Raw genomic sequence first — 15,513 nt, 5'->3', positions numbered from 1 at the left:
AGATATTAGTGGTATTTAAAGCCTTACAGTGTATCTCTTCTTGAAGTAAATATTGGTGTGCTAATAAAGAAGTATTATAAAGTCTCACATGTTGAGAAACATGGTCTAAATGAGTAAGAAGACTTTTAGCATATGAAACAATTGGAACCATTATAAATGAATAATACATATATCCTTATTGACAACAGTACTATAAGGTTATCTGAAAAATCCACGGTCCGCAGAGGTTAATAATTTTTAAATGAGTATAAGACGCCAGAAATATTAGTGTAGGGTTTGTGAAAATGTTAATATTAATATTTTTATCTAGTTTAAGTTTTTCATCACCTTATTATTATCATTTAACAATTTTCTGGGTTTGCCTTTGCCTGTGTGGAATGTGAGGAGGTCAAAAGACAATTTGCAGAAGTTAATTTTCTCCTTCTACTGTGTGGACACTGAAGGTTTAACTTAGGTCATCTCACTTAGCAGTGTTTTTACCTGCAGAGCCAACTTATGAGCCTGAAAAGTCATATTTTTAATGCATAAATGTATTTTTTCCCTGAATTCTTGGACCAAAGTTCCGTGTAGCTCTCCATTCTCCTATTTCTTCACTAGACTATAGCTCTTGTGTTTGCAATTCAGATTGGCATATCATGATTTATTAGTCAAATATAAGTTCCAATAGATGAAAGTAGAATGCTGGCATAGCTTCACATTTATTTCTTTACTTCTTTCTTTTTCTATTTGTTTATTTACTTATTTAATTATATATTTATTTATTTATAATTTTCCAGACATTGGTTTTTCTGTGTATCCTTTGCTGTTCTGGACTCACTTTGTAGACTAGGCTGGCCTCCAACTCACAGAGATCCATTCTCCTGCCTCTCCTGCTCCAAGTGCTAGGATAACAGGCTTATGCCACTATGCCTCACTTTAGTATTCACATTTTAAGAAAAGTACTCCTGCTACTGACTTTTTGGACAGAACAGAGTTACATAGCCGCACTTTCATAAAAGGCTAAACACTAAAACTTTACTTCTGTTTGGTTTTGCTGTTTGCAAATGAGCCTCCCTAAACATGGGGTTCTGTTATATGGCACAATACTAAGGAATGGTACTGGAAACAACCATTGCAGTCTCTGCAAATATTAAGAATCATATAAAAATGTGATGATGTAGGTGCTTGCCTTTTTATTTAAGTCATAATTTCAATGAAATAAAATCATCCCCTACCTTGAGATTGTGCCTTGTTTTGTTTCCCAAGCTAGGGAATTTTTGGACTCTGTCAATTCTCTTGCCTCAGCTTCATGTGTATTGTGGATACAGGTGTGCTTAAATTTAATTTACTATCATTTTGCACATTAGTATTTTAAAATAGGATGATTCACTGCCCTCTCTCATTGACAAAGGATCTCACCTTGAAATCCAAGCAGGTCTATACCTCACTGTATAGTTGAGACAGGTTTTAAAACTCACAGTAAGGGGAACAGGGGTTGTCTCTGACATGAACTCAATGGCTGGCTCTTTGATCACTTACGCCTGATGGAGGAGCAGCCTTACCAGGCCACAGAGGAAGAAAATCCAGCCAGTTCTGATGAGACCAGATAGGCTAGGGTCAGATGGAAGAGAAGGAGGACCTCCCCTATCAATGGACTGGAAAAGGAGAATGGAAAGAGATAAGGGAGGGAAGGTGGGATTTGGAGGGAATGAGGGAGGGGGCTACAGCTGGGATACAAAGTGAATAAATTGCAATTAATAAAAAAAAAACATAAGTGTCCAAGTGGGTTCCATAGTAATGGGAAGAGGGACTGCCTCTGACATAAACTGACTGGCCTGATCTTTGATCACCTCCCCCTTAGAGGGGAGCAGCCTTACCAGGCCACAGAAGATGACAATGCAGCCACTCCTGATGAGGTCTGATAGACTAAGATCAGAAGGAAGGAGAGGAGGATCTTCCCTATCAGTGGACTTGGGGAGGAGCATGCGTGAAGAAGAGGGAAGGAAGGTGGGATTGGGAGGGGTGGAGGGAAGGGTTTATGGGGATATACAAAGTGAATAAAGTGTAACTGATGAAAGTTAAAAAAATGTTTAAAGTAAAATAAAATAAAATAAAAAATAAAAACCTCACAGCAAGCTCCCTGTCGCAGCCTCCCCCATGCTATTCGGGATTACAGGTGTGAGCCACCATGTCCAGTTCAGCTATAGTGCTGTCCATCTACTGAGGTGTCTTCAGACCCTTCTTATTTAGAACATATACTTCATTCTGATAAGTAAATGCTACCTCTTAAACATTCTTTTTTTTTTTTTTTTTTTTTTTTTGCTGGAGCAAGAGAGTATGGCTAAGGTTTCAACTCAAAGTTGTATTTTAGATAGAATTTATGTTCTACGGATAGCTTTTAGTCTATTCATTATGGATAGAAGCAATTACTCATTTCACTTAGTAGCAAAGAGTTCACATTAGACTGTAATTGTTCTCAAGAAAGGTAATTTTCCCTCTTGTTTTGTCTTACTTTTGGAAATAATTTGTTGGAAAGAGCACTACATGAAATTGAAGAAATATGTGAAATTAACTAAAAGAAAAAGAAAACAGCATATTATTTGCATTAATTTTTATGTACAAAGCAGGTTTTATCTATGATGCTACATGTTTACTCTGTGATTTATTAGTTTTATATGACCTAGTTACACAGTTGTTTCTGCTTCTGTTCTAAAAACTGTTTAAATGAAAACTTTGAAATTCTACATTATCTCAAGGATTAAAGACAAATACATCAACCTTGTACAAAACAGCAATAGAACATACATTTGCTGTATCACTTTCTTTTTTATGTGCAGTACCATATCTGAGGATAAGGTCTAGTGACTTGAGGATTTCCAATGTCAAATACAAAAAAACACAGTGATAGGCTTTAAAACACAACCAGCATGGAGAGTGTATATATATAATACACACACAGACAAACATGTGTGTGTTAATGCCATATTTAAAGTTTTGAATTGTATGAGTTTCTTTATCTCTTTGCAATCTCCTTAACCACATTAAAATGAAGTTCAATCACAATCAAATTTTCAAGTTCTGCTACACATATCAACCATTCCAAAAGGTAAAGAAACACAAGCAAATCCACATAATCTCTGTGATCTGGATAAAATTCCAAGTCTCTCCCCTTTTAGGAACACATTTCTTGAAAAAGAAATTACTGGGGTAACACGTGACACTATTACAGAGGTTGCTTCTATTACCCTGGCTGTAGGTATCAAATTGGTGAATCTTCTTACGTGACGTCGCAGTCTGCGGGAGAAAGATTGATCTGAGGGGACCGGGTCCATGACTGTATGACTTTGCCTTAAAGGAGTAACAGATAAATATGAACTGTGAAGTGAGGGGTACGGTGTGACACTGAATTATTTTAGCTAACCACCTTAACTGAATACTATTCGCTTAAGCAGAGTGAACTATTTAGACACACTGCGCTCATTAACCGGCCCCTAATTTCACTAATGAAATCCCACGTTTCCATTCACTATGCTAATGCTGAAAATGTGGATAATGTAAGCACACAAAGCCGCTACCCTGAAGCCTGGCCTCTTAGAATGCATGCTAGCGCTCACCCCTGGGGTGCAAAATCCTGATTACAGCCAGTGACAGCCTTTCCTGCAGTGCGGCTTCCGCCTGCACAGATATTTATAACATACCGTGATGATGTATTTTAAAATAAATCACACACACCATGTTATTATCTTTTCTTGAGGCAACAAGACCAACTATTTCCATCATCAAATATTTGACTTGACTAATTCTAAAAGCTATTAAAGTTATAAGACTCCCTAAATTTCAATAGTCAATAAATTTATTTTTTAATTTAGTGTAATGTTTTTTTTTTTTGACAAAACTGGTATATGTGCAATCCTTGAAGTGCTGCATTCCCTTGTCTTTTCAAGTCCTCTTTCATATTACAACTCTCTCTTTCTCTCTCTCTCTCTCTCACATACACACTTCTCTCAACCATCAATTTTCTAGATGTAATTTTTAAATATTTTAATTAAAATTTAAGGAGACCTTTCCTCAACTCTGTTCTTAGTATTTTCTATTTCTTTGTCCATTTAATGGCAAAATATCTGGAAGAAAAAAATTGCTTTCTTTCTTTCAAGTTCCTCATCATCTCATTCCTACAAGACTTCTACAGCCGATAATAAACTTCTTGATGAGCCCATTGGCAAAATGCTCCAATATTGGACGTAGTGTCCAGAATTCTTTCTTGATCTTTGGTTAATATAATATATGGGTAGATATACTAGTGTCTCCCACATTGCTTGATAAACATTGATAAACAAGATTTTTATGGAGACATATTCCCAACTGAGAGCTGATCCTGGGTGTGCCGAGTCAACAGAGTCCACAACAAGAACAACCCAAGAACTAGCCAGTGGAGCAGCCACTTTGCTCCTCTGGAATCCTTTTCTTTCAGGTTCAACCTCTGTTGAATTTTCTGCTTCCTTGAAGGCCATTCACTCCCATTTTCTTCTGAATTGTTTCCCATCTGGAGTGCTTTGAGCCTGGTCCTGGACAACTTTTCCTTGCCTGAACATACTACTGCAACAGACATGTAGTGTCAGGTTTTAGGAAATATGTAAAATATATTATTATTTCTGGATTTCTGTGAACTGCTATCAGTAGCTCCATTTAGATGCCTAGTGTAGGTTTAACCTAAAATATACAAAGCAGAACAGAAGCCTTCCTGTATGTTAAATAAGGACTGAACTACGGACACAAACCTTCAGCCTTAGCATTCTTTATTTTGTGGCACTGATTCTTTATTCCAGTAATAGCTGTACTGACTCATTATTGAATCTACCTCACCTCTGGAGTAATTATACTCTAAACTTAAAGTTAAATCTCACCTTTGCTTGAGTCTGCCTTATTGAAAAAAAATGCCTGGTTGTGAGAGCCCAGTGAATAATTACAGACTATCAAATTTTAATAGAAAAGAGTGGAGAGATGCATTTATTTGAAACTTTAATTTATCACACACAATATCAATGGCAACTTTCATGTTCTGTTTTTGTTTTTCCTTTTTATTTATTACAATTTTTTCACTTTGTATCCCAGCTGTTGCCTCCTCTCTCATCCCCTCCCAATCCCCATCCTCCTTCCCTCCCTCAGTCCACTGATAGGGGAGGTCCTCCTCCCTGTCCATCTAATCCTAGCCTATCGGGTCTCATTAGCACTCTACTGATCAGGGTATCAGAGCAGATGCTGAGACTCATAGCCAAACTTTGGGCAGAGTGCAAGGAATCTTATGAAAGAAGGGGGAGATAGAAAGACCTGGAGGGGACAGGAGCTCCACAGGAGAGCAACAGAACCTTCATGTTCTTAAATCAAAGGATTTGAAGTAAGAAGTTGTCATGTAACATTGTGGCTAACAGTTGAATCAACTTTCTTGGAGATGTTTTGAAATGTATTGACCATTGTATATGAATGAGGAAGTATCTTTCTAGAAAGATCTACAGTCCTTTCATTATAGGTTCAAGAATGTTGGAGCTGGAATTTGAGGTAAATCTATGTCTAGTTTCCTGAGGAACTAGCACACTGATACCATAGTTTTTTTTTTTTTTTTTTTTAATTCAGGGTTGTCTTAATGATACTGGTATTTTGGTGTTTCCCTATGATTTTGAAGATTTTTTTTTTTCTTTCAATTTCTGTGAAGAGTTATGTTGGAATTTTGGTGGGGACTGCACTAAATCTGTAAATTGCTTTTCTTAGGATGGCCTTTTTCACAATGTTAATTCTACCGATCCACAAACATTGAACATCTTTTCATTTTTTGATGTCGTCTTTATTTCTTCTCCAAGGCAAATGACTACATTTGTCTTCTTAAAGACAAATGACTACAATTTTGCTTATTCTTGATCTTTTTATCATGATCCAAAAACCTAGAGAAAAAGTAGTTTTCAGGTGAATTGAGTTAAACTGCCTTGTGTTGTGGCATTACAATTTTGAACTTTAGTCATCTGTTGCAGTTTTATCCACTTATTAAATCTGATAAAAATTTAAAAAGGAGGGAATGCCATAAGTTGACTTAAGTGTTTATACATCACCCATCTAAACATTTTAAAAGCAAAGTTAGTGAACAACTCCATGACAATCTAGTTTTCATATCTCACAATCCTTGTTTTGGAATGTAATGCATACTGTAAAAACAAAGCCTCACAGAACAAGCACAGAAGAATTTGTTACATAAACCTTAACACAAACCAGACAGAGACTGCTGTCAGATTGGCACTAAGTGGCTTTTCACAGTCTATCAACTAATGACAATCGTCGATGGCTTGTCACGCAAATATGGTTTACTAAGTTTGGAAGTTTCATTTGCTTGCATGTCCTGTTGTCAGGTTGCCCCAGAGATGGCCGACATTATGAAGAAGGATCAGTGTTTAAGGAAAACTGCAACTCCTGGTAAGTAATGTAAGCAACACAGAACAGAGCTCTTTTCCCTGATTATTTCTTCAGGAATGAGAAAATCTTGTGATTAAAGTGTACATCTAAACACATGTAGGCAAAAATCACATTTCCTAGACATAGTTTTTCAGAAGCATGAAAACAATTTTGGAAATGTAATTTTGTATGTATTCGATGCAAGCTCTAAAATTGTTGTCTTTATATAGTAAGTTTTCTCCATATAGCAAGTACTCATTAAGCGTGTTGTTAATTATGAGTGTTTTTGATAAGCTGTTACCAAATTGTGTTTTTTGAGCACAGTAAGTATACATGAAAACAGGCTGGCTAGATTGGATTAGCCTGCAGAAAAATTTCAAATATAAATATATCAAATCTATATTTTAATTTGTTGCTTAAACTTCTGTGAATATATGATTATGTCATATATAGCCACTTCAGAAGATAAGAACACATCGACTAGCACCTCATGAAGCTTTTATGATTTATTTTCTCCAACAATCAAATAGCCACATGGCTAACATTAATCAAGAAATTGTTCTATGACTTACTTAACAATGTACTATCTTACATCTATTTTGGAAATAGATTCTGTAAAGGCCAAAGGACTTTGTAATTTTTTATCTTTACAGTACATGTTCAGGACAGCAGTGGAAATGTTCTCAGAATGTGTGCCTTGTTCATCCAGAATTAATTGACCACATCAATAAAGGGGACTTTGGGTAAGCACATCTTTTAGATTAGGCCTCTTGGCATTCCCACTTAAAACACATACTGTGTGTCATTTACCTCTAACATGGTCATTCATTATAAACTATGATTTTGAAAAATATGAAGGGAGATTTTTAGAAACACGAGCATTTCTGATGTACATGGTAAACATTAAATGGTTAAAATAAAAGCAGAGATATTCTTGTGCGGCTCCTATCCTTTCCCCATCATACTAACTCCCCTTCTGCCGAAGGTTTGGTTATGAGTCTTAGTATCTATTTTGAAATGCTGCTTGGTAGGGTCTTTCAGATGCCTTCTGTGGTAGACTCATATCTGGGCACAGGGTTTTTTTCTGAAACTGTTTCTCCAACCAAGGACCATGTATGGATATAATCTAGAACCTTTACTCGGATGAAGCTCATGGTAGCTCAATAACCAATTGGTTTCCAATAGTAAGGGGAACAGGGACTATCTCTGACAGGAACGCAATGGCAGGCTCTTTGACCTCCCCACCCCGCAAGGGAGGAGCAGTCCTGCTAGGTCACAAAGGAGGACTTTGCATCCAGCCCTGAAGATACCTGATAAAACAGGGCCAGACGAAAGGGGAGGAGGTCCTCCCCAATCTGTGGACTTGGAAAGGGGCAGGGAGAAGCTGAGGAAGTGAGGGTGGGATTGGGAGGGAATAAGGGAGCGGGATACAGCTGGGATACAGAGTTAACAAAATGTAACTAATAATAATAAACAATACAAAAATCTTCCCATGAAAAAAAAGCAGAGATGTTAGCCTTACCATAACTAGAAAAGATTGGTGTTGTTGTGTGGTGAGAAGGTGAAAGAACATTCCCTTGCATACATGATAGGTCAAATCAAAAAGCTGAACAGACTGATTCATTCTATTTGTTTCTTCCTGTTGTTGCCTTCACCAAGCCAAACCTTCACTCAGCTCTCTTAGGTAGACTATGAACTCAGATGGTGTTCTATCTTGACAACACCCTGATAATGCACTGATCTATATTTTCATGGACATGACTGACATTTAACAAATTTTACTTATATTGACAGCAAAAGACATGTGGAGATAATCTATGTTGCTAGCAATTTTAAGATATAAGGATGATCAAGAAACTCTAGGAATAGTGCTTCTTCAAGACCCAGCTATACCACTGCTAGGTATATACCCAAAATTGGCTCAAGTACACAACAAGGACATTTGCTCAACCATGTTTGTAGCAGCTTTATTTGTAATAGTCAGAACCTGGAAACAACCCAGATGTCCATCAACGGAGGAATGGATACAGAAATTGTGGTACTTTTACGCAATGGAATACTACTCAGCAATTAAAAAAGATGAAATCATGAAATTTGCAGGCAAATGGTGGGATCTAGAAAGGATCATTCTGAGTGAAGTATCCCAGAAGGAGAAAGACAAACATGGTATATACTTGCTTATATAGAGCTACAAGATATGATAAACATAATGAAATCTGTACACCTAAAGAAGATAATCAAGAAAGCAGACACAGGGTAAAATGATCAATCCTCACTTAGAAAGACAAATGGGATGTGCATTGAATGTATGACAGGAGTCTACCACAGAAGGCATCTGAAAGACTCTACCTAGCAGTGCTTCAAAGCAGATACTAAGACTCATAACCAAACCTTTGGCAGAGTACAGGGAATCATATGAAAGAAGGGGAGTTAGTATGACATGGAAAGGATAGGAGCTCCACAAGAACCAAATATATCTGGGCACAGGTCTTTTCTGAGACTGACACTCAACCAAGGACCATGTATGGATATAACCTAGAACCTCTGCTCAGATGTAGCCTGTGGTAGCTCAGTAACCTATTGGTTTCCCACAGTAAGGGGAACAAGGACTATTTCTGACAAGAACTCAATGGCAGGCTTTTTGATCTCCCCACCCCCCAAGGGAGGAGAGGTCCTGTTAGGCCACAGAGGAGGACTTTGCAGCCAGTCCTGAAGATACCTGAGAAAACAGTGTCAGATCAAAGGGGAGGAGGTCCTCCCCAATCAGTGGACTTGGAAAGGGGCAGGGAGGAGATGAGGGAGGAAGGGTGGGTTTGGGAGGGAATGAGGGAGCGGGATACAGCTGGGATACAGAGTTAACAAAATGTAATTAAAAAAAAAAGAAAGAAAAAAACACTGAGAATAATCATTGATCAGCAGAACACTATTAAATTTGGTTACTTCTCCACTTACATACAGGCATATAAGATGTAGGCACTCACTTTTATTTTCTTTACAGAACCATATTAAAAAAGGAATGACCTGGCTAATCTATGCCTTAAATTTTCTCCAATGACACTTACCAGTCTATATGTCATTGATAACATATTGACATTCTTCAAAATACCTAACATAAAAAGACCATGTTGAAGCAACTAGAAAAATGGAGTGATTTTTCAGACATATTTTAAAAGACGTTTTGAAATTACATTTTAAAAATTGTGTGTCTGTGGAGGAATGTGGGAAGAGAATGGTTCTTGTATGATGCTCATGCCATGGCTCATATGTGAGGTCAAAGCAAACTTGTGGACACCTGGGATTGAACTCCATCAGACTTGGTAGTAAGTGTCATTACCTCCCAACTTATCTCAAAGGCCCTTGTGATACCTTTTATTAATAGAAGTAGTATTTCTTTCTGGTATAAATTTTGTGTCTCTCAGGACAGTGGAAACAATGAATTTCAATGCACCTAGACCATTTTCTTGGAAGACAAAAAAAAATCACGTATTTTGACATTAGTATTCTGAAGTAATTCTTAAGTTCTCTGTGTGAAGTGTTTGTTTAACCAGTATTTCCGGTGATAGCTTGATGACATTTAAGTTTTTCTAAGGAAACCAATTATGGTGCCTAAATTATATCCAAATCATTGAAAAGACATAACAAACACAAAAGTATGTATTATCTTGATAAATGACCCTGGTCAGGTTTCTCAAAGGATTTAAATGCTGAACCTATGCAGCACAAATTACTAAGAAATCGTAAGAAAATAGTCCACTTTTCTACTGTTACAGCATGCATAGAACCACTCCTAAGCAGGCATTATTAATAGCATTGTTTCCACAAATCTTCATGCATGCTAAGCTCAGATCTGCATTTATTGTACATAATATACCGTAGTGAATATTTATCTACTATCTATGTATCTTTGTATCTGTCTATTTGTTTATCTATCTACTTATCCCAGCATTTTGCTGCATAGTCAGAGCTGATCTCAAAGTCAAGACAATCTTTCTTGTTCACCCTCCCAAGCTCTGGTATTGTAGGCACAAGTCACTATGTCCTACTTGTTTGTGTTATTTTTTTATGGCAATAATTAATGAAAAATTTCTTTCTTTTATGGAATTGCTGAAAATACAAATAAATATATTATGCCTTAAACTAATTCACCCTCTACTTCAAGAGCCAACATACGGTACTATTATGGAAGGCCAGAACATAAAGGCAATTTAAAATTGCACAAATAATTCTCAGTGAGTTATCAGAAAGAAGGGAGATCCACATCTGTTATATTTATCTAAAACTGTGAAACAAACATGAAGACTCAACACTCTAAAGCTATAAACTCAACCAGGGTTGATGGCTCAGTTCTGCAGTCCCAGTAATTGAAAGGCTGAGGAACGACGATTCAATGTTTGAGGTTAGTTTGAGCATGACATAGCCTATCTGGATTACAGAGTGAGACTTGGCCTGAAAAACTAAACTAAACTAATAATACAATACAACACAACACAACACAACACAACACAACACATTCTCTAAATTTACTCATGCCAACAATTTGGAATGGATTCAGGTGAGGCTTTTTGTTTGTTTGTTTTGACTTTTAAAAATTTTATTAGTTCTTTGAAAGTTTCCTAAATATTTTGATATTAACTTTTCCTCCCCCTAACAAATTTCAAGTGTTCGTGGCTATGTTGTCTTCTACTGGAGAGTGATGCAGTCTCTCCCTCTTCTAAACACCTACCAATCACCAATAACTCCATAGTAGAGGATCAGACTGTGTGTCCAGCTCCTCTCTCCTTACTGGGATTTGGTCTGGCTTGGGCTTGCATGTGTTTTATTCATGCTGTAAAAATTCTGTGAATTAATGTGTGAAGCTGCCCTCCTGTTCTTACAAGATAATATTTCTTTGTAGGTATCTACTGTCTCAGGCTGTTACAGTCTTTCCCATCTGCAATAATCTCTATACATGTTCCCTTTAGTGTTAAGCTTTTAGTATATATATATATATATATATATATATATATATATATATATATATATATATATACTAAATTTGCTACTAAGTCCATTTAGCCAAATTTCTAGCAGTTTCTCCCCTAGGGTTTATGATCTGTTTAGTCATAGGTTCTTAGTCTGACCATGATGCTAGGCATGGCTTCATCCTGTGGAATGCTGCTTAGATCTCATCAGAAAGCAAATGGCTTTTCCCATGACATTTGTGCCACAATTGTACCAGTCATTAGTGCAGTTCAAAGGATAAGTAGCTGAGTATTAGTGAAAACTTTTGTCCTCTGGTAGTAATGCATAGCACCTTCTAGCACTATGTAAGCTAGCCAGTAGAGATGAAGCTTTCAGGACTGTATCAGATCGATTTTACTGTCTTCTGCGTGTCAAGCCTGTGGTATTTTCAGCAATAAGGTCTTAGTGCTAAGTTCTGGAGCAATGGCAACAGCCTGTGATATTTGGGAGTCTACCAGAACTCATTGGCCAACAACTCCAAATGAAGTAAGTCAAATACGGTACAGAGTTTTTTTTTATTTGTTAGCTTCTGGTTGGTATTAAGTAAAGGTGTTGTTTGCTTCTTGTTTAGGTCCTCAATTTCTAGGCTGAATTTTTTCTTGGTGTTTTAATTTTTTTTTCTCCAAGTTACATATTCTTTCACTCACTTTGACGACTTTCTTTTTATTTATTTTTTAATTTTTTAAAATTAAATACAGTTTATTTCCTTTGTATCCCAGCTGTGGCCCCCTCTTTCATTCCCTCCCAATCCCATCCTCCCTCCCTTATGGCCTCCCTTGCCCCTCCCTAAGTCCACTGATAGGGGGGGTCCTCGTCCCTTTCCCTCTGATCCTAGCCTATCAGGCCTCATCAGGTCTGGCTGCATTGTCTTCCTCTGTGGCCTGGTAAGGCTCCTCCCAACTCAGGAAGAGGTGATCAAAGAGCCAGCCACTGAGTTCATGTCAAAGACAGTCCCTGTTCCTCTTACTAGGGAACTCATTTGGAGACTGAGCTGTCATGGGCTACATCTGAATAGGGGTTCTATGTTATCTCCATGAGTAGTCCTTTGTTGGAGTATCAGTTTCAGAAAACACCCCTGAGCCCAGATATTTTGGTTCTGTTACTCTCCTTGTGGAGACAGACTCTTTCTTGTCTTGATTTTATACATTTTTTTCTTTGTATGTACACATCTTGAAATAAATGTCTCACCTCTTTGATTGCTCTTTTGGTCATGAAACCTTAGAAAAAGTAGAACTCTGAAATTCTTCTCTGCTGTTTATGCTAGCTTGCCATCTTTGTTCTCCAGTACTAGTAAGCATTTAACTGTTAGTATGTCATGGTGCAATGGTGTTTCATGTATTTTGTTTCTTTTTGTGTTTTGCACCTCTACTGGAGAAGGCATGTCCTCCAGCTGTAAGTTTTCACCTTCTCTTTTGCTTTTGTCTATTTTTTGTGAGTTCTCCTTATGTGCTAGATTCAAAACTATGGTAAAAACTTGGTGGTTTGAAATAGGCCTTGGTGACATCTTAGCTCCACTCATCAGGATACTTTGCAAAGGTCCATCCCAATCATCATCTGTACAGCCTCTCTATGGCATGGTGGATGCATTGATAATTTATGTCTTGATTTGCATCTGTGTGCTGTGATAAAACTCTGATCAAAAGCAACCTGAGGAGGAATGTGTTTACTTGGCTTATAGCTCACAGTTCATTATGGAGGAAAGCCAAGACAGGAACTCAAGGCAGAAATCTAAAGGCAGGAACTGAAGCAGAAACCATGAAGAATGCTGCCTTTTGGCTTTTTCTCAGGGTTAGTTACCATACATTTTCCAGGCCCACCTGGACCCTCCTGGATCAATTAACAATCAAGAAGATGTACCATACACTTATCCAATTCAGACAATTTTTTTTAGTTGCCTTTGTCTTTTCCTGAGTGGTTCAAACAAAGAACAAATCTATCCAAGACACTCCTTTCTTCCAGGTCTTAGCACACTTTAGCTGCTTTCTACACCATTTGTGGTCTGCAATGGAAACCATTTAGTGCTCTGAACTCTTTTCACATTTTTCCCTGAATCCTAGTGGATCTATTGCTCTGTCGTAATAGAGAGGGTGCGGTGGTGATGAGCTTTACAGATGTTTCAGCTTTAGGGTCCTTTATCCTTTCTCTGGAGCTGTGTCTGAGGTCTGTTCTGGCTTTGTCACTTGATGGTGGATCTGGGCAGGCTGAGTTCACTTTTGCACAGCTCTCAGCTCTTTCCTCAGTTTGGTTCTGTGGAGAAACAGTCGCTCCTTGATCATGTCGCTCCTTCAGGCAATGGCAGGGGTAGAATATCATGAGCACTGGAAATCTCTCCACTTCACATTTTCCCACACTCTTCCAATGTTTGCACGGAGGTTTCTATCCAATTTCCTCTTTAGTGGTTAAGTTCAGCCTGCTATTTGGGTTTCAAGCAGAGTCAACCAATTCTCCAAGTCCCGACAGGGCAGGTGCTAAAATCCTCGCAGGATTTTAGAAAATCTTCCTGGTAGGATCTAGTGTTTATCATTGCCATGGCTTCTTTGTGGGCAAGGGTCTAGCTAGTCTTAGTTCCGTGGTCTGTAGCTCTTTCCCTTATTTTCCCTATTTGTGGCTTCCTCAACTTTCTTTCACTTACCTGGTCTCACAGACAAAATTTCTGGACCACCATTTCCCCATAGTTGAACTCAAAGATGCCGCAGGCCTTGCAGAGCTTCTAGGGAAAGTGGCCTCTCCACATGCCTTCAGCCAGGAAGAAGGTGATCTCTTATCTTGTTTTTTAAAGATTTCTATATTTATTATGTGCATGAATGTTTTGCCTGTCTGGGTGTATGTGTCCATATCACATGTGTGCTGATGCCTGCAGAGGTCAGAAGAGGACGCTGCATCCCTGGGTTCTGGAGTTACAGAGGGTTATGGGCCACCATGTGGGTGCTGTGAAGTGAATCCTAGTCCTTTCCAAGAGCAGCAAATGCCCTTAAGCTCAGGTGTACAACCTTTCTTTACCATCTCACCGTGCATCCCTGGCTGGCCTAGAACTCACCCTATTGACCAGGCTGGCCTTGAACTCACAGAGCTGCCTGAGTGGTGTCATTAAAGGCAAAAGCCACCATTCCAGGATCTGTCCCCCTATCTCATTGTTTCAAATGGTTTTTCCTTTTTTTTAATTGGGTGCTGAGTCAGATGATACCTGGAGGTCTCTGACTTATTTGAAGACTACTAATGCAGGTTGCCTCCCTGTGCCCCATCACACTTTGAGTAAGTTCTGTTTGCCTTTGAAACAGCATGACCATGAATAAAACACATCCTGAGGTTTCCAGCTTGAAAGTTCTTAGGTGTTGCAGATTTTGTTTTAAAAATGTTACTGAAAATTGAGTTGAATTTCTAATGACTCAAAGGAACCTGTCACACCATAAGCAATTTTGGAAAGAATTGTCAGCAATGTAGATGGTTTGGATGATCAATACTTACATGCCTATCAAATGTCCAGTTTTCAGCCACTGGAGAACTCTCACCTCAAATTTCTGTATCACATTTTGAAAACAAGGCATTTTTTAAAAAGAAGCATAGAAAAAAAAAAAAGAAAGAAGCGTAGAAAAGTAAGTCTTTAGATAAACATGAATCTTAAGAGCTAATTTCACAAACTTAATATGTTTGCCAGTAACTATTAATGGTTAACTCTGGATACAAACTAGCTCCCTTACACAATTATTTTAATGTCTAACTAACAGTTGCTGATATACTATCTTAAAAATAATACAATGAAGATTGCCAAGCTGCTGCTCAATGTTCCTTGCATGTATGAGGCCCTAGGTTTAGTCTCCAACACTGAAAAAAAATATAACCAGCTAACTTTCAATTTTTCATGAGTAGTTCTTTTGAATAGAGAAACTTCAAGTATAAATTCTAAAGGCACAGATTGTCCTATTTAACCTGCGCGTACTTGTCTGTAGAGTCAAATTTCCTTCTAAAGAGCAATTAAGTGCATTTAAAGGAAACTGCATATATTAGTCTTATTATACTTAATCCTTTCATACAACGTAAAGTTCTCATAGTCATGGTTTTGACTTATAATTATGTGGCCTCACGTTTCTTATATCA

The 15,513-nt window shown here is 37.8% G+C and overlaps 1 protein-coding gene across 3 annotated transcripts in view; it reads left to right on the top strand.

Annotated features, from left to right (window-relative positions):
* The window catches only part of Tinag (tubulointerstitial nephritis antigen), a 108,199-nt gene that overhangs the window by 19,935 nt on the left and 72,751 nt on the right, over positions 1-15,513 (top strand). For all 3 annotated transcript variants that reach the window (XM_055596996.1, XM_055596994.1, XM_055596995.1), the window contains exons 2-3: positions 6,375-6,438; positions 7,071-7,160. In XM_055596996.1, coding sequence (XP_055452971.1) covers positions 6,375-6,438; positions 7,071-7,160 — 154 coding nt within the window. The remainder of the gene's footprint in view (positions 1-6,374; positions 6,439-7,070; positions 7,161-15,513) is intronic.

This window comes from Psammomys obesus, unplaced genomic scaffold (genome assembly GCF_907164565.1).
Source record: "Psammomys obesus unplaced genomic scaffold, mPsaObe1.curated_primary_1811, whole genome shotgun sequence".
Taxonomy (NCBI): Eukaryota; Metazoa; Chordata; class Mammalia; order Rodentia; family Muridae; genus Psammomys; species Psammomys obesus.
Note: the sequence above shows the minus strand (reverse complement) of the source record. Positions and strands in the feature narration are given on the sequence as shown.